Here is a 19,875-nt window from a genome sequence, read left to right as displayed (position 1 = left end):
CAGTCTTCAGGGACTCTGGTGCTCGGCAGCGAGGGAGCAACAGCCCCTTGCCAAGTCCCTTTCGTCCGTGCAGCTGAAGCGGGTCCCGCTTCTCTCCAGGACTTGTCCCTCACACACTGCCCCCACTTATGGGGGCCCCCACTCGAGTGGGTCTAGAAGGCTACTCTTCTTGACCGCAGATGCTTTATTTTCACCCAGGGTAAGTTCTCAGGCAGGTAAAGTTGTCCTAGGCCATGGTTGGCCGGAAGTGCCTGGCATTTCACACCTGGAGAAACTGAGGCCCGTGGTTGATCAGATTTCTTAATGGTACGCTATACTGGTTAGGTGGCAGAGCTGGAACACCCCCTGCCCCTCGCCGCCCCGTGACTCTGTCCTGTGGCTGAGCTGGGGGCAAATGGGTCATTTGTAGGCTGCCCGTGGGTCCTCTGAGCGTGCTGTGTCCACATCCCCTCCAAACCGCCTTCACTGTGGCAACGCTCCCTCCTCCCGTCAGCCACCGCTCCGCAGTTAACAGTCACACATCCAGGTACTACTACACCTGTCCCTTTAGCATGGGCTGAACCCCCCACCCGCATGAAACTGCTCTGGCTTCCTGTGGCTAAAGCGCAACAGTTGGTGAACTCTAACCTTCAGGCTCAGGTTCTGCACCTCACCGGCTCCCCAGCAGTTTCCCCCCTTCCCCTCACCCCCAAGTTCAGGCCAGTGTTTAGTCCTCTGTTGCAGTCTGTCTTCGTGGTCACACACTTGCCAAGCGGGGCTCAGCCTCGAACAAACCTCTTAGAAATCTCTTGCACCACCTCGCCTCTTGAGTTCTCTGTTGGAGCAAGGGGACTTTTAGTGTTCCAGTCAGCAGACCAAGGCCCGATACCAAAGCTGGTCTCCGTGTGCCCTTCACATTTCTCTCGGGTAGGGAGAAAGGGGCGCTGCTGCGAAGACTAGCATGTTCTCGTGTCCCCGCCGGAAGGGGCGCCCTCAGTTGGAAAGGAAGTCGATGGCCGCCCGTACAGAACGGTTTGTACTGACATCCACAGCAGTGACCTTAATCTCGGTATCGCCAAACTGCATGGCAGCGCGGATCTCACGGCGGTTGGGGGGCGTGCCTGTGTTTTCCGGGCCGCCGTCAGGCTCCAGCTCCAGGCTGAGTGCGCCACACTTGCGCACACCAGGGTCAGTGATGAAGCGTGCATCCTCCGCAGCACAGCAGTACAGATTGATGAGCACACGCCGCTGGCCCGGGCGCGCGGGACAGTAGCTGCGCCGCACCTCCTCTCCCAGGGCCACCGACTGCTCGGCGGCCACGAAGCGCTCGAAGACATCAGTGCACCAGCGGCGCCCATCCCGAACCAGCAATTTCTCGGGTGGGTGGTGGCCAGGCACGAAACGGTTGAGCACACCCACGCCGTAAGTGAGAGGGGAGCGGCGTACCCGCACCACACCGGGTGCCTGGCCAAAGAGCACGGCTCCCTTGAGGATGGTGAGGCCCACGTCGTGCGGGACCACAACGCGCAGGCCGCGGGTGCCCAGCGCCGTCTGCACCGCATGCTGCAGCACGGCCGACTCCGCGAAGCCGCCCACCAGGAACAGCAACTTCACGCCCTGCACCTCAGGCCTAGCCAGCAACACCTCTGCAGGGCAGGGGCAGGTGTGGGATGGGGTTCGGGGAGAGAGGGAGGGAGACAGTCACTGAAGGCCACCGGTGGCTCTGCTGCCCACACCAGTATTGGGGGGGGTGCGGAGGGGGCGGGGAGTTGGTCTTTCGAGACTGGGTTTCTCTGTATGACAGAGCCCTGACTGTCCTGGAACATGCTTTATAGACCAGGCTGGCCTCAAACTCAGAGATCTACCTCTTTCTGTCACCCAAGTGCTGGTATTTTTTGTTTGTTTGTTTTTTTTGTTTTCGAGACAGGGTTTCTCTGTAGCTTTGCCCCTTTCCTGGAACTCACTTGGTAGCCCAGGCTGGCCTCGAACCCATAGAGATTCGCCTGGCTCTGCCTCCCGAGGGCTGGTATTAAAGGCATGTGCCACTGTGCCACCAGTACTCTTAATTAAAAGCATCTAAAAACCGGACATTAATAGAAAAGAGCTCTTTCACTGAAGGTTCCTGGCACTCCTCACTGGGCTTGCCAGCCCCAACACCCTACTACTTTGCTACCATCCCGTGAAGGGTAAAGAATCAGGAATGCATTTACACTGTGTCCACTCTACACACTATCAGCTCATTTAGTCCCATTTACAATGGGGGCATGGAGGCACCAGGCCTTCTTGAACCTGGCAGGACCATAAACAATTCCTTAGCCACCGTGTGTTGTTTGCTCCAGGTATTATGGAGGACTCTGGGTTTCGTCCCAAGGTAAGGATGTATGGTGGTTTACAGGCACAGATGAGAGGAATTATTTCTGAACCTGGATTTGATGAACGAATGGGGCATCCAGGTACTCACCTATGTGTTGGATGATCCCACTGACTGTGGGCTGAAACAGCTCATTCATAGCCTCACAGGACATCCGGAGCATCCCCTGTGAGGACCACTTCACGAAGTTCACACTGCGGGTGGTGAAGGGGACACACAAGTCCATGGGTCAGTCCAGCTGTTTGCTGCGGCTTCTAGTCAGGGGTCCTCACGTGTCCCAGGGTGGACACCTGCCCTTATCCTCGATCCCACTCTGCTGTCTGCTCGGCTCGTGCTGGAGGTCACGAGCAGCCAGCGCAGCGGAGCCAAGAGCATTGAGTAACAGGGCGGGGCAGGGGGAAGATAACATTTGCAACCTCTGTCCCTTAGGACACTCTCGGTGTGCAGTTTGGACTGCTGATTCCTGACTGCCGGTGGACCTGCCCCACTACCCCGTACTCACCCCCCCCCCCACCTGTCACTGGCTCAGTTGGCATGTGTGTGTGTGGAACTGACCAGGCCTCTGACTCTCCCTTGCAAAGGCAGGGCCACATTAGCAAACGCTGCCTGAGCCCTGCCCCTGGGCACACCTGCTCCTGCGCAGGGCGGTCTCCACGTTGTGGCCTCGTTGTTTGCGGTAGAAATCAATGAAAGAGAAGGGAAGCGAAATGTTGAGGCCCCTGCGCGGTGCGGGCCTGCCGTGCGTTTGCGGGCCTCGAAGGCAATGGTTAGATCCACCCAAGCCGCTGGCCGTTGCCTTTTGAATTTGGCGATGAAGTCCTCTCCGAATATGCGGCAGAGCAGCTGCTCAAAGGCCAGGTCCACCCCGACTGCGCCGTAAGGGCCGCCTGCGGAAGGGTAGGAGACAGACAGAGGGTGTCATTGCCAGACAGGCCACCAGGGGACGATGGAGGCCGTGTGGGAGCCGGGTGCCAAGGGTACTTGTGGGTCTACTCGCCGGAAGCCTTGTAGAGCTCCTTGAGGGTGCCATGAGGCTGCTCCAGCTGGTGTACGGTCAGGTCCACAGTGCCGCCCCCACAGTCTGCCACCATGTAGCGGTCTCCTGCACCGGTCAACACGGGTAACATTAAAGGCCTGTCTCTCGCCTTCCGTCTTACACACCGCCAGCCCCCAACCCTGCTCCAGACACCAAGCCTAAGCCTTGGGGGACAGTACGGAAGCAGAGGGAGAGATGAAGGGCTTCGTCTCAGGCTATCAGATAAGGATGCTGAGTGTGGAAGGGATCGGATTGGAGGCTTGAACATGGAACAGCATCCCCTGGCGGGATGAGTAGGGGGGTGCCGCTGGAAGCAGGATGACTGAGGGAAGGTGTAGGCTTCACAGATGTACCCTTCCCCAATCCCTGCAGATGCTCTGCACGACCTGGGTGCTCCTTCATACCCTTCTTGCCTCACCTTCTTGCATCTCTGCCCACAGTTCTCCCACGCCAGACTCCACCAGGAACGTTCGGCTGTGGCGAGACCTGCGCAGCTGCTCCCGGGCTGGGGTGGGGCAGAGCAGCCAAGTGAGGTTAGGGGCTGGCTACCACTCTCAACTCTTCTCCGTACCAAGGCTGTGCCGGGCACTGCGGCAACACTCATCCCAACCCCAGGCACCAGAGGCATTGCTGGATACAGGACTTTTTTCTTGACCCAGAGGGAGCAGGTCCTGGCACATTCAGGCCTGAGAGGCCTTGAAGGATCTGGGTGGGAGATGTCTCCAAGTGTCCCAGGGAATCTCGGGACTTGGGGCCTCTCCCTGCCAGGGAGATCACATTTAGGAGGATGGCCAAAGCGAACTACAGTTGTCCTTGGCCTCAGTGCCTGGGTCTGGCTGCAAGGGGCAGGGTGGGGCAGGGTTGATGTGGGGTAACAGTTGATAGAGGCTGTTTAAAGAAAAGCCTCTGAAGAGGGGGCTGGGACCCAGCTTGCTCCCCTGTTAGTGTCCACCGAGCCCCTGTCCCGAGGCAGTCTGTCTCCCTGACCCTCAGACTCTGCTTCCCTGGTCAAGGTGAGGTTGTCCTCCACCTGGGGTCCTGGAGCCAGGGCTGTGTCCTCCTCACACTGAACTCTACCTAGCTTCCCTCAGGGTGGTGACTGCCCCTTTTCCATCCTAACCATAGCTAACCTCCCACCCTTTCGAGGGCACCCGCCATCGAACCCAGCAACCCCGGAACAGCTTACCATGTCGGAAGCTGGAGTCGATAGAACGGCGCTCGCCCAGGCGCCCGCCACCTGCAGTCCGGCTGCTCAGGTCCATGAGCTGGTGCAGGCGAAGTTTGCGACAGTAGACAGAGGCAGCCTCGGGCTCCAGGGCGATGAGCAGTTTTTCTGCATCCTCTCGAGACACCAGGCCAGCCTGGGGATAGGGGGTGGCCAGCACCAGGCGGCACCATAGACTGCCATGTAAGATGGCACTCTGGGGCCTGGGGCCCTCCCACCTCTTCTCCCATCACACACCAGCCATGCCGGGCCTGCCAGGCCCCTTCACGCTACACACGGCTGAAGATGCCTCACAGCCACCGTGAGGTCAGGCTGGGGAGGGCCAGGGCCCAGGAGCCAACGGCTTACGGAGCAGAAAGAAACGGCAGGGTTACAGCGAGTTTCCCTCCCCAGGTGCAGAGCTGGCTAGCTAAGTGTTGGCTGTGGTGTTCCTGTGTTCCGGCACAGTGCGGGTGGGTGCAGTGACTGCTGGGGATGGTGGGGGGCACTGCCCGGCTCACCAGGCCGGTGACAGATATTGGCCATAGGTTGCCCCCCTCCCAGGAGAACTCTGTTCCCAGAGAATCTGCTATAACAGGAAGGAAATAGTGAAATTCCAGGCACCACGACAGGCCAGTGGGGGTACAGGAGAAACACTCAGAATCTGTCATTTCCTGCAGCAGGACAAAGGCTCTCTCTCCCAGGAGTTTGGAGTTCATGGGATTCCAGGCATTCTGACCCGGTTAAGAAGAGGGAGACCGGCAGGCATGAAGGGTTCCTGCCCTGGGCCAGCCCTTTCTGAGCTGACATGTGGGAGCAACGTGGGAGAAAGCGGGGCAGGCATGTCTGTTCTGTCTGAGGACATCTGACCCCTGCAGAGCAGCTCATTATGCTCCAAGTCAACCCCCTCTAGAGACAGGCATAGGCACCCACAGTACTGCCATCTGACCCACAGGTAGAGGCATATCGGTATCTCCAAGGAGGCGGAAGGCAGGCTTGAGATAGCTTTTGGATGTCCTAGGCTCTGTTCCTCAAGGCCCCAGGAGCAGAGCCAAGCAACCTGTGAGGTCTCCCTGTCCCCACTAGAGAGAGAGCAGTGTCTGAACCCCACATACTCCGTGGTAGGGAGACATCACACGTTGGCCAGAATCATCTCCCTTTGTAGCTAAATAGTCCTTTTCCCCTGGGAAGAACCAGCAAGGCCCGGGGCAGGAGTGGAGGTGTGAAAAAGTACTGCCGAGGCCCAAGTGGCTGTCCCCGGTCCCCACCGGTCCCTGCCGGTCCCCGCGGGTCGCTCCTGCTGTAGACATCTGTCCCACCTCTCATGGACAAATGCCCCTCCCACCCCGCCAGCAAGCAATGGCAGGCAGTTATGGACCCTCGCCTCCCTGTGGCCAAGTCCTTCTGCCACAGTCCTCCCTCCGGGGCTCCCTGTAGAACGGAGTTGAAGCTCGACTCCAGCAAGACGGCATCCTTGGTCATCCCTCTCCAGTCCTGAGTCCTCCACCCTCTTTGTCCCGAGCCTCCCTTCAACAGACTGTATACACAGTACTCCCTATCTCAGGCTCTGCTTCTCAGGAGCTTGACAGGACATTATCTCTCTATAATGGCCTGTGCCCCTGTCCAGCTGTCCTTGTTCTTACAGACCCACCCCCTCTCCTGGAGACAGCAGCATCCCAAAATCCCAGCAAGGGTGACTATCTTCACGCAATGATTTTTTTTTTTTTCTGGTCCTCAGGGTTGAAGGATGGATGAGGTGTGGGCTCTCCCCAGGGCCATCTTGGGGTGGGGCACAGTTCCACCCGCACATCCTCACCAGGTAGGCAGCCTCTCTCATGAACTGCTTAGCTGGCTGTTTCCAGATGGCGGGCACTGTCAGCACCCAGCGCACGGTATCCTTCTCTAGCACACACGGGCTCTGCTCTCTCAGCTCCTGCAGGAGGGGAGGACAGTGAGGCAACAGCTGGCCTGGAGCATTTTCAGACCCCTCTGGGTGCCGGACGGACTCATCGAGCCCCGCTTGGGAAGATCTGTCGCCGGGGTGAGAAGTCTGACTTTCACCTGGCTGGCCCACGTACAAGTTCTAACAGACAGGACAGGAACTGGAGGTGGCCTGTGACCACTCATCTGGACTCAGGGTGGGATTAGGGCAGAGGAAGGGAAGGAAGGGAGGGGGCGTCCCTGCCCCAGTCAGTGGGTTGAGACGAGCAGCACACCTGGAGGGCGTGCTCCTTGAAGAAGCGGAGGGCATGGGCAAACACCTCCAGGGCCAGCATCTTCTTCCCGTTCACCGCCTCCAGCTGGGTCTTCAGGGTGAGATCCTGGCAGAGACACAGGGCCACTCTGCGGGAGGCCATAGCTCTGCCCCAACTACAGCCATTCTCTAGCTCTGCACACGACCCTCGAACCCACCTCGACGTCAAGCTCACCGTCAGTCTTGCCCGCCTTCTGCTAGGCCCATTACCCCACCCCTCGCGAGGCCCCTAGTTTGGCCAATTCCTCTGGTCTTTTGGACAGGCCCTGCTCTCCACTAACACTGCCTGCTCCCTTCTGGGCTCCCCCTCCCCGGCAGGAGCCTGGCTGGCCACATTGGCTCACAGTGGCGCTGTGGATCTTCATCTTAAACTTCTCAAAGTAGAGCCAGTCCCGAGCCTCCTCGGGGTCTAGGTCGTGGTAGTAGTCACGGGCGGTGTAGCCAAAACTGTGAAAGACGCCCTCTGGGGTCAGCAGCAGACAAGTAGGGGTCTTCTGGTGGGCCACGCCTGGGTCCCCTCCCTCCCATTTCCTGCAAAGACAAAGGCAGTCAGGAGCCAGAGGCAACCTTCCTACAGTTGGGTGCTGGCTCAGGGACCAGTTGTGTGACCACGAGCATGACACAACTTCCCTGAGCTTCCGTTACCCCCCCTACCCTCCCCCCGCCCCCGCATCTGTAAAATGAAAATAATGGATATGGGAGTGGTGACTGTAATCCCAGCATTCAGGAGGCTGAGGTGGGATGATGGTCAGACCATCTCCCAAACACCCCCCAGAATAATAATTGTACATGTCTCTTACAGTTTCATGGAGATGAAATGGTGCCAGTTTACATCCCTCTCTATAAATGTTCCCCCAGGATCCTCTCTGTCCAAGGAGCCCTGAGAGACCTTTGGGTAGGGCATCCCATTTGAACTCTTCTCTGTATTATTATGAGCAACAGCAAGCTATTATTCCATGGTCTGTGTTTGGCCTCCTGATAGGTTTCCCTGAGACCCTAGCAGAAGCCATCTCTGGCCCAGGCACTGTACTTCTCAAGGTTGCTTTCCAGGGCCAAATTACTGCAAGGTCTTTGATGATTCCTTCCTTTGTTTTCCCCCTCCCTCCCTCTCTTCCTCCCTTCCTTTCTGTTGTGTTTTTTTTTTTTTTTTTTTTTTTTTTTTTTTTTTTTTTTTTTTTTTAGAGCCTGGGTATGGTGGCACCTATAACCCTGTCACTGGGGGGTCGGGGTGGGGAGTAGGGATGAGTGGATCTCCAGAGCTCCATGGCCAGCTAGTCTAGCCAATCGGTGAGCTCTTCTAGGTTCAGTGAGAGGTTCTGTCTCAATAAGACGGTGGAGAGTGACAGGGGAATATCTTGTCAACCTCTGGCCTTAATGTGCATGTACATATGCACAAATACACACACACACACACACACACACACACACACACACACTTAAAAAAATCAAAACATACATCCCCAAAATAAAGCCCTCCTTTGGGGATACAACCCCAGAACACTTGTGTAGCATGCTTGTGGCCCTGGGCTTGATGTTCAGCACTGTAAATAAATAAACGGATGAACAAATAAATAAATGAAGTCCAACATTCCTGTAGTGGGTAAGAGGACTCCAAATAAGGCTGGAGCTCAAGACCTGAAGTCCATTCTCCAGCCTTCCGTCCCAGTGAGGAGTCCTAGAGATGTAAGGGAGTCTGATAAGACCATGCCCTGTGATTATTTCTAAGGCCAGGCCGGTACAGAGTGTGAGGTGCCTCCCCAGCCCAGCTTTCCCATCCAGCTGCCTCACCTCATCATGTGGATGGCTTCAGGGTCACTAGCAAAGCTGAAGGCATAACCACTGGATGTGGTCCCAAAGTCGATGGCTACCACCACGGAGAAGGAGGCCTGCTGAGGAGCACGAGCCTCTGGCTTCTGCAAGTTCAAGACGTAACGTCAGCCACCGGCTAAGAGGACCTCCTCCCCGTCACTGCCTGTGGCCCAAAGCAGCTTTGGTCCAGACCCATTGGCCCACCTTCCTGGTTTTACACCGCACCTCCTCGGGGCTGAGACCTGGCCATGCCACCTGCCTGGACAGTCCAAGGCCTCTCAGGAAGCCACGGCAGTTTGGGGTTAAAATGACTGCTCTCTAGCTCCCACTTCACCTGACTGCCGCCCAGATCCCCTCAGCCCATCTCCCTCTCCCGCCATTTTCACAGCCCGCCACTAGCCTTGCCCCAGCTGGGAGCAATTTGGCTTTTCTGGGCGCTTTTCTAATACATGGATGTGCACACTTTGCGTAACACAAACCAGACTCTGGTTTTGTAGAAGAGAGGAGGGGCCACAATGCATGTGTGGAATTGTCCCTACTTCTCCCAAGCTCGACTTGACCTCCCTGAGAACAGGGGACCCCAAGCTGGATGGTCAGGACCAGGCCATATAGGGTAGGGAACCCAGGAAAGCTGTGGGAACAGAGGCTAGGTCCTCAATTGTGCAGTTTCTAAATATTTTTAAACAATATACTTTTCCCTGAGATGGGACTTAGGGTGTGTTAGGGCTCTGGTTGGCAGGAACAGGGCTTGAGGACCTAGAAAAGTATGCCTGCCTAAGCAGGTCAGCCACAGTGGCTCCTGGGAGTCATCCTCTATAGAGAGCGGTAGGAGTGAGTTACCCGGAGCTGATGTTTTCAGTAGAATTGTTACGTCTATAGTCCAAGGCCATGGGGACACATGATTGCTGTGCCAGGGGTAGGAGGCCTGGTGGCACGCCTCTGTACCTTTCTTCAGTCCAGTCCCCACCACAGCTCTGCCAGGGGCCACCCTCTCCCATACCACCCGGGCCACCGACCACCCAAATCCCCAATCAGGGCTTACTGGAGAGTGTGAAGGTGTGAGAGGGGCAATACCACAGCTTTCCTGGGTCCTCGGGGAGCCGGGTGGGCTGGGCACTGGGGATCTGTCTGGGCTAGAGCCTGTAGAGAAGAGAGGCCAAGTCACCCTCGAACGATCTGGGAAGCAGGGGCCCAGCCTCACACAAGGGCTCGATCTGTTCTCTCTGAGCCTGGCTGAGGCAAGAGATCATTTGTGAGGGGAAGGGAGACAGGAGAGAGTAGGAAGGACATGCATGGTGCAGGGTTGAGGTCTAAGCACCTTCCTGAGCCAGGTAGATGCACTTGTCCCCCTGCACGGTGGCTTGTGTGTATCACCTGGGCACAGTTTCCCAAGTCCCCTTTAAGCACACACAGGAGAACAGAAGGAGGCGGAGAAGCATTTCGTGGTAGAAAGACAGTCTAGAGAGGGCAGGCAGGAACAGTGGGCAGATAGTCTCCTGTAGCAGGGCCGGAGGGGGCTGTGAGGTGGGACATGCGGCCCAGAGGCAGGCGGCACCTCTCTGCTATTACGTCAGGTCACGTGGTTCTAATCAGGACTTGAGGGAGTCCCCCACTCCCAGAGGGCACAGACAGGACCAGAAAGGGAAGGCAGCACCTACCCCCTGCCCAGCTCTGTGTCTGGGGGATCTCCTCAGCACCAGGAGTTTTGATCACCTGTCCCAGCACACATGCGTACACTCAAGTTAGCATTGGGGGCAGAAGGGCCACTGAGATCTTCCTGAAGGGCCCAGGCCTGAGCTGGACTTTCGGGTCTAGGAAACAGAGCAACCTCCAGGAGGGCCCCGGTATGGCTTGAATTAGACACCCGTGGGACAGGAAGGCCAGCCTGGCAGGACACCCGAAGGTGGCATTGAAGTCACTAGTCACCAGCACACTAAGGTTTGCTAAGGGTCATGGGAGGGGATGGCACTGAGACCCTGACACCAATGGATGGGGTTAGGGAGGCTGACAGGAGAAGCAGAGTGGGATCTGGCATGAAGGCCCATGTCAGCAGGTCTGACTGACTGTACTCTGGGCCAGGGCCATCTGTGTGTGCTCCCTCAGCTTGTCTGTGATCCTTGACAGTGGCCCTGGGATAGCCTAGGGATGCATTCGAGGGTCTATAGGAAGTGCCTGGACGCAGCTGCAGTGCGTCTGGATACCAAAAGAACAAGGTCAGGGCAGCTACAGTTCAAGATCCCCTTCCTTGGGCATCCAGTATGGACTAGGCCCTGCTATCAGCTCTAATGTGAAAGGCAGTTGCTGTGGCTGGAGCCTGGGAAGGGAGGCAGGAAGGAAGGGCCCAGCCCACCAGGTCTTTGTGAATGGACTTCCTGAGGAGTGTCCCGCCTGCCTGCTGGTCTCCCACCCTGCAGAGAGCACAAAGCCTACACCCAGATGAAAGCAGATGTGCTGATTCAGTGCACACAGGCTCCCCTGCAGACCACTCAAGGTCCTGTGCATAGGGATCCTACGGACACTCACAAAGGGTCCCATGTGCGTACTTGCACAAAGCATATGCAGGTCCTTTGCACACAGACAAGCATATGCACACACACACACACAGGGCTCTCCGAACAGATACTTTCTGTGTACAGACCATCACTGCACACACATGCACAGGTGTGCACAACACACACACACACACACACACACACACACGCGAGTGTAGAATGTATAGAATGGTTCTCAGGAACTTGTGCGGAGAGAGGCAATTGGGGGCAGTGGCTAGTAGTCTGCATGCCAAGGCAAGTGGGGTGGGGGTGGGGGGCGCAGTAGAGGTCTTACTGATATACAGCCCTTGCAGGCCCATTTCCGGGACAGTCAGCATCCTTGCAGTCTCTGTAGCTGTCAACAAGAACAGACAAGCAAAATGAGGCTTACTCGTTCTTGGCTCTTTCCCAGACTGCTATTTGTGCTATTCCTTTAGTCTGATCCAGAGTTATTTGATGCTAATCCTTGACGTCATACTGTTCCACCTACAAACTCCTCAGTGTCTCTCTCTTGGAGATAAAGATGTCGTCACATTTTGAAAACCACCATCACAATTCTGTTAGCATATCTAACCAAATCCCTTCATCTCATCTGGAGCTCAGTCTCCACAGGCCTGGCTTGCTCAAAAATGGTCTTTGCTCTGTAGGAACCACAACCCTCCTCAGTGATTGGTGCTCACTTTGTGCTGGTAATATTTTTTTATTGCCTTATGAGTATGCTTATATAACGTGTGTGTGTCTGGTGTCCATGAAGGGTGACAGATTCCTTGGATCTAGAGTTACAGATAGCTGTGAGCCGCCAAGTGGGTGCTGGGAGCCTGGGTCTTCTGGAGAAGCAGCCAGGGCCCCTCACAGCTGAACAAGTTCTGCGGCCCCACAGTGGGGATCCTTAAACTTTCCCCTTGAGACCCTGTTTCATTTGAGATCCTATTTTACATTCAATCCAGGGTATATAATCCAGGGTATTATAATTATATAAAATAGGAATGTAAATAAAATATTCATAATAAGTCATATAAAACTTTATTTTGAAAACAATTCACACACATATATATGTAATTTCCCCACTTATTAAAGATAGATGAGTTGGGCGATGGTGGCGCACGCCTTTAATCCCAGCACTCGGGAGGCAAAGGCAGACGGATCTTTGTGAGTTTGAGGCCCAGCCTGGTCTACAGAGTGAGATCCAGGAACGGTGCAAAGCCACACAGAGAAACCCTGTCTCGAAAAACAAAAAAAAAAAAAAAAAAAAAAAAAAAAAAAATACCCAAACAAACAAACAAAACCCCCAAAACAACAACAACAAAAACATTTTAAAAAAGATAGATGAAAATTTGAATAGTAGTGAGATGGATGTGCTTGCTTCTTTTTTACATTCAAAAATGAAGTCTTAGCCAGGCATGGTGGCTCATGCCTCTACTCTCAGCCCTTGGGAGGTGGAGACAGCAAGATCAGGAATTCAAGGTTAACCTTGGCTACATATCATGAGGAAGGGTAGTCTGGGATACATGTGACCCTGTTTTAAGAAAACCAATAAATAAATATTGGATGAATATCTGATATTACAGAATGTAAAATCTCTTCAACATTTGTCAGAGTTGACTGATATTTTGATTTTTATAATGGCCGAGCTGAGAATGCTGCTTCATATAAGCACATAGTTCAAAATAACAGAAGTATGTCTAGGGCCTTTCAGAAATTTCAGGAAATTCGTTTAATCTCAAGTCACAATTCATTTAATTTTTTTTCAATGAAATTCAACTCAACAACTCAAAAAAACAATCTTTAAAATCAAACATCCTCATGGCTAGAGAGATGGCCCAGTGGTTAAGAGCACTCTTCTGGAGGAGCTGGGTTCAATTCCCATCAACCCACACATCAGTTCATAACCATCTGAAACTCCCATTCAAGGGATTCGATGCCCTTCTGGCCTCCAGAGGTACCAGGCATGGAAGTGGTGCACAGACAGACATGCAGGCACAACATCCATTCACATAAAATAAAATAAAAATAAATAAAAATGAAGTCATAAAAGTCAAATTCTTATTGTTTGTTTGTTTGTTTTTGTTTGATTTTGGTTTTCTGAGAAAGGGTTTCCATGTGTAACCACTCTGGCTGTCTTGGAACTCACTCTGTAGACCAAGCTCGACCTCATAGAGATCTGCCTGCCTCTACCTCCCGAATGCTGGGACTGAAGGTGTAAAAATCAAACATTCTTAAAAAAAAAAAAAAAAAAAAAAAAAAAAAAAAAAAAAAACAACAACAAGAAACCCACTAACATAATACAAAAAAAAAATTCTAACATGATACAACCCAATGATACCTACATGTTGAGGGCTGGCAGGAGGATGTTGAAAGTCTTTGTTCTCCGTTGTTAAGCCAGTGTGTTCCTATAAGGAGTCGGATAAGAGTTCCATCATTTTGTATGTACAGTAAAACACTGCAATTCCTAACACAGACCAGTCTCAAATCTGAACTAAGGTGTTTCGGTCAGCTTCTGTGGGTATTTCGTGGTCGATGGGCACGCACAGTGCTCAGAGTCAAGGCTGCTGTGGGCCACACAAGTGCGACCCAGGCTAGCCCTGCCAGAGACAGTTGGATTTATTCAAGCTTTGCTTTTGAAGTCATTTTTGGTCACTGGACATTCAGCAGACTTCTTGTTGCCAAATTTTCATTTTACCTGCTTAGTCAGGTGTCCTCACCATGGGATCGATCACCAGCCATGTTTTAGGAAATGATCGGTGCCTGTTCTGGGGACTTAGGTGATCAGTTCGCCATCAGACAAGCATGAAAAGTAACTTTGAGAACGCCAAGCATACTACGGACGTGAAGATGGCGTCGGTGTGGGAGAAAAGAGCTGGGCTGGACCCTCCTTGAGACTGGATTTTATGTGAAGGACAACAGGAAATCTTCGAGGTTTGGAAGTTGCAGAGTCAGGTGGAGCATGACCGACGGTGTCTGCGCCTCTGGCTGCCCGAGAGAGTGAACTACTAGAGAATAATATGGAAGTGGAAATCAGCTGGGCGCTAACGGTTTCCAGGCTCGAGGTGACCGCGAACTGTGCGCCTCAGACACACAAGTGCAGACATTTCAGAGGTGGTAGTGTAAATCAGCAGAGCTGATCAGACCCATGAAGTGGGCCTTAGGAGGAAACTCTTCTGACTTAAGCTGGGGGATGGAAGGAAAGACAGGACAGGGAAGGCGGGCAGCAGGAGCGGGCAGAGTGTGGAGGCTGTGTCCCGCGGAGGTCAAAACCAAACCAAACTAGCCATCAGAGGGTGTCGTCTGGAGATAGGGAGCAGTCCCTGAGTATACATTAGAGAGTCATTGTCATGGGAGTCTGGGAGGAAGTGGAATGGGAGGGAAGGGAGGAGGACATTTAAAGGCTTGGCAGGTGGAAGTAGGCTGACCAGGGACCCTCCATGACAACCCCAGCAAGAGAAGAGGGTGAAGCCAGATGATTTTGAGAAGTCCTTGAACAAAGGGGATGGGGAGATGGCTCAACAGTTAAGAACATTTGTTGTTCCTGCAGAGGAGGACCTGGGTTCTATTCCCAGCGCCCACACGTGGCTCACAACCATCTTCAACTCAAGTTCCAGGGGACCCAAGCCCTCTTCTGGCCTCTGTGGGCACTAGGCACACATGTGGGACAGACAGACATGCAGGTAAAACATTCATACAAACAAAATTAAGAAAATAATTTAAAGAAGTCCTTTAGATCGCAAATATCTGTCCTACTAGCCCAAGACAGATAAACCCAGGTAAAGCTGGGCAAAAGAAGCTTGGCTGAGGAGGGTGGGTACAAGTTCCTGGAGGGAGGCAAGGAAGGTTATGTGTCCATGTGTTTTCATTTTTAAACACATTTTAATTTTTTAATTATCATTTTACCAGAGGGGAGAAGTTGACCATGGAGGCATCTAGGGTGTTCACGTGGCTGTCAGAGGACAACTTCTGGGATCACTTCCCTTTTCCCCCTTGATGTGGGTTCCAGGATCAACCCAAGTCACCAGGGTTCTATGGCAAGTGCTTTCACCCATGAGCCCGCTTGCTCATTCAAGTTGATCGTTTGTTATAAACCAAGGTTATTTGTATTTTTGTTCCTAACATGGGAGGGGTTTGAGCTTGAATTTGTGAGGTTATGGGGTCCAAGCTCTAAGCAAATGCCTCCAACCCATCAATAGTTTTGTTACTCAAAGTGTGGCCTCCGGTCCAGCAGTCCCAGCATCACCCTGCCCCACAGGAGCTGTGGAAATTCAGACTCCTCCACCCCGACCTTGTATTTTTCTTTTTCTTTATTTTCTCCCTCCCCGCTTCTCTTTCTTTTTCTGTCCCCCACCCCCGCCCCCCTCCCAGCCACCCCTGGGTTTCTCTGTGTAGCCTTGGCTGTCCTGGAACGTGAGCTCTGTAGACCAGGCTGGTCTTGAACTCAGAGATCCTCCTGCCTCTGCCTCCCAAGTGCTGGGATTAAAGGTGTGTGCCACTACTGCCTGGCCAGAACATGTATTTTAATGAGATTCCCAAGGTAATTTAGATTCTCATTATAGATCAAGCCATATTCAAGTGTTCTCGCTGCCCCATAGTCTGCAAATCATGGGGGCTATTGCTCTTACATGTGAGCCTGGCTATCCCTTTAAGCAAAGGTGGAGGCTGCACCTCTCTGTAGCCTGATCAGGAAGTTTTGCTAACAGAACACAAGCAGACATAGAGCCGGGCAGTGGCACACCCATACACACAAGGATACTCCCTTGCTCACACACTATCCGAACACACCCAGCATCAGGGAAGGGCAGCCAGACTCTTGTACATCCAGGGTACCCCTGTGTAGCCAGCACCATGGAGATTTCTAGACACATACAATCTTGCTTCCACGATACTGGAGAGGCACAGTTGGCTGTACCAGGAGCCAAAATTAGGGAAAGGATGAGGGCTGGCTGTAGCTAAGGGATAATGTTGAAGAGAGGCAAAGTAAATAGGGGGCCTGTAGGAACCCTGGGATCAGGGCAGAAGCCTAGCTCAGATGAGAGGGATAAACTAGAGCTGGGTACCACAAACTCTCCAGAGCTGACACTGTCTCTTAGGTCTACATCCACTTACATAGTGATGTCAGCTTGAAAGCAGCCATGGCTAGGAGTATTTACATTGCAGAAATTGGCAAAACTTAGAGAACTGACTGTATTTACGGGCATGCCACTGTATCAAAGCCCTCCACAACATGTACTGAGAACTTCCGTGTCATAGGCTTGAGTTAGGTGCTGAGAACCACTTTGATGGATGGATGGATGGATGGATGGATGGATGGATGGATGGATGGATGGATGTTTTCTGGGCCAAGCTTATTGGATAGCGGAAAATAACCTTGAACTTCCAAGGGAAAAAGACTTGAGTTGTCACTCTGAGGCTTAATTCCATGTCACAAGTAGATGCCTATACCTCCACCAGGGCCCATTACGGTACCATCTAAGAGTGTGTCACCTCTCTGTACCTCAGCGCAATGGGTGGCATTGGGTTTGTGAGGACCAAGTCCAGGTATGGAGAGTGCTGGGCAAGGCAGGGAGCTGGGTGTGTGTGGACAGTGCTCTTGACTTCTCTATGTGGATTTGGCTTTAGCACTGGGTCTTACTGAGAATTTTATCGTATCTATCCTGAGTTCTTTTTGAAGGAGGTAGGAACTGAAACAAGCTGTGATAAAGGAGTCTCCACAGATTCCAAAGAGATGGAGGTAAAGGAACTAGCAGGTGTACAGGGACATACATGTGACCTTCCCACCATATCAGGCATGTGTACCCAAAAACATTTGAGGAGAATGCTGCCTAAGGAGCTTAGGATAACTCAGCTCCCAACAGCTAGGTCTCCTTAGAGTACAGGGATAGAATCAGATGGAGGCAGACTCCCATCCCAAGGACTTCTAATTTCTGGGTGGTAACATCTGAGTTTGAGAGTCACCGGGTAGAATTATTTGGTTTACAGAAAGCAACTCCATTTCTGGATGGAAATTGCATGCCAAATCCAGATCCCAGCCTGATCACTACTTTACCTGTAGACAGCCCCTTAACCCTGTCTATGGCTGACTCCTAGCTCTTGGCCTCATGGCTCATACTCTTCAGATTCACCCTGACTTACAGCCCCGATTGTCTTCTAATAGGCACAGTCTGTCAATCACGGCAGACTAGGACAGGGTGTGCCAAGTGGGAACTCAGAGACTTCCCCAGGTCTCACAATAACCTAGAATTTTTTTGCCTGATGGACACAATTCTTCAAGGGTCTCTTCTTGAGTGGGGTGGTTAGGTGGGTACCTATGCTCTTCAGAACCCTGTAGGTGTGTGGTATTGCTGGATTTCCTGTTTCTATGTGAAGCCCATGAGAGCAAAGAACCCACCCAGATCTTAACAGGTCCCTCTTCCCGGGGACCCTGCTGTAGTGGGTAGCTGTTCTAGCTATGACCTTGAAGCAGCGCCCCCAGTGAGGTAGCAGGTAACTGTCACACCTGCCTATGACCTTGCGTGGCCGCTGGGGACCCTTAAGACCTGGGATGCACGTATGTGGCTCTCTCTTGGCTGCCTCGTGGTTTTGGAAGCTGGAGACAGCCCAGGAGAAAGAACAGTGTGGCACTGTGCCTCAGCCTTCCAGGACCTGCAATACCCTGCCTCTCTTGACTGGTGCTGCCCGTTTAGCAGCCTGCTGGCCCTTTATTTCAACAGGACTGTCAACAAGCTGAGGTTACAGACATTTCTTCCAAGCTAGTTTGGACCACTCAACCGGGGGACCAGGGTCGGATCAGTTACGTCACCCAAAGGGCTGCCCCACCCTATTCTGGGGAGATGACCTCAAGGAGAGGGGACCAGGAAAAGGCTGTGGAGTAAGGAGGCTACTCCCTCCTGTAATGGCTAGGGGTGATGGAAATGGCCACCGATGTCCCCAATCTTTACCTCAGCTTTGCGTTCCACATACGTACCACCCCTTTGGGTACTCATCGTGGGAATAACGAGTTCACAGTCTCTGTCCCACTGAAACCTGAAGCTCTCTCTCCCCGCCCACCGTCTCCAGTGAAGTTTTTCACTTTCCAGGGCTCCATCTGCTCGAGGCAGCCTGAGTGAGAGTTCCCGCCTTCCCCTTTCTTCACCGGACAGATTCACTCCACAGACAGCTCCTCCGACCCTGCAGAAGCCCAGACCCCACCCAACTTGGATCCCCACCCTGGCTTCGCTGAGAGAAACCTAAAGTCCCTTGCATACTGACACACTGGCTACTCAGATGCTCTCCCACATCCTCGGACCTCAGTGACCGGAGCCTCGTGAGGCACCTCTCGACACACAAACATTCAACACCCAGTCTCACCTCTAGCCCAGGCAGCAGGTCCCCACAGCTGGGCAAGCGAGCAGGCCCCAGTTCACAGCGGCTCTCCCACCAGCCGCCATCCCACCTCCCCATGCACTGGGTCGTTCCAGACCAAGCCTCCGGTGAGGGTCCCACAGCCAGAGCTCAGTTGCCTCCCCCGGCCCGGGCCCGCCTCCTCGAGGAGCTTGCAGATTTGCTCCCACCCAGCCCGCGACTTCATGAGCTTACAGCCCCAAAGAGGAGCCTCTGCGTCTCCCAGGGGAGCCCAGAGGTCCTTCCCCAGCTCACCTCCGCCCTGCGGACAGCTCCGCCGGGTCTGGCCGCCTGGATGCTAGCTCAGAGCCAGCGGCAAAGTCTGCTGTGGCCCTCGACGTGCGCCAGGCCCGTCTCTGCACCCTCCCCCAAGGCCGGATGGCAGCGCTCACCGCCCAGATGTGTGAGCCGGGGCGGGGCCTGCTTGCGCGGAGCTCAGCCCAGGGGCCCAGCCTGGTCCCGCGTCCCGGGCCCCTCCCAGCTTCTCGCAGCACTGCGGGCCAGCGGCGCCTCCCCTGCTCGGAGGGCAGCCCAAGGGGTGGGATGGGAGAAGGCAGAGGGGGAGGAGCAGGGTGGGAGGAGATTTCCAGACCCTTCTAGGCCCTCTGCTCCCACTTCCCCAGCTGCCCACCCTGGGTTTGGGCCGTGGCATCTGCTGCCCAGAGTCTAGTCCCCACGGAGCGCGACCCTATTCCAGATCTCTGAAGTCTCTCCATTCTTTCCTCAACACTTTTCCTAGAGGGTGTCCTCAATGGTCATATGGAATAGGGGGTGAAGGCAGAACCTAGCTCTCCAGACGGGGACCTCATGCTTGGCCAGAGGTCACCCATTCTGCCTCAGTGGGGATAAGTCCTCAGCTTTTCAAACAGGGCTCATAGTCTTCTTGTATCGACCCAGGACCTCCCGGTGATGCCAGGACCTGGCTTCACTGTCAGGAGACAGTAGAGGAAGCCATGGGTGGTTGTCAGGTGCTTGCTGGGGCTCTGTCCTGAGCTGACTTACCCTGTCCTGTCCCAGGACGCATCAGGGTCTCTGTTCTCAGGAGCCCACAAAGGCTCCAGCTGCTTCTAGATCTTACCTCCCTGTGACTGCTCCCCTGAACCCAGAGGACAAGGAGAGGAACTGCCTTGTCTGCCATCTCACCCTGCACAAGGCCGTTTTCCCTCCTTCACTGCCAGAGAAAATGCTACCTTCCTGAGGGCTTGCTGCCCTATCAGGTCCACTGTCTCAGAGTGTCGTCTGAGGTCAGGGCTAGGGGCGTGTGTGTGTGTGTGTGTGTGTGTGTGTGTGTGTGTGTGTGTGTGTGTGCAGTCAGCAGTTTTC

At 53.9% G+C, this 19,875-nt stretch overlaps 1 protein-coding gene across 1 annotated transcript; it reads right to left on the bottom strand.

Annotated features, from left to right (window-relative positions):
* Positions 1-164: 164 nt before the first annotated feature.
* Hspa12b (heat shock protein family A (Hsp70) member 12B) lies at positions 165-19,000 on the bottom strand. Its single transcript, XM_037205226.1, is given in 15 exon segments — positions 165-1,625; positions 2,441-2,544; positions 2,980-3,067; positions 3,070-3,237; positions 3,348-3,452; positions 3,805-3,891; positions 4,573-4,747; positions 6,407-6,523; positions 6,807-6,911; positions 7,189-7,375; positions 8,633-8,757; positions 9,696-9,793; positions 11,480-11,539; positions 13,512-13,574; positions 18,808-19,000. Coding segments are annotated over 13 exon segments (2,055 nt in total). The 5' UTR covers positions 11,523-11,539; positions 13,512-13,574; positions 18,808-19,000; the 3' UTR covers positions 165-972.
* Positions 19,001-19,875: the final 875 nt, after the last annotated feature.

The sequence above is a fragment of the Peromyscus leucopus genome, chromosome 4, assembly GCF_004664715.2.
Source record: "Peromyscus leucopus breed LL Stock chromosome 4, UCI_PerLeu_2.1, whole genome shotgun sequence".
Classification (NCBI taxonomy): Eukaryota; Metazoa; Chordata; class Mammalia; order Rodentia; family Cricetidae; genus Peromyscus; species Peromyscus leucopus.
This window is presented reverse-complemented; position numbering and strand designations above follow the sequence as displayed.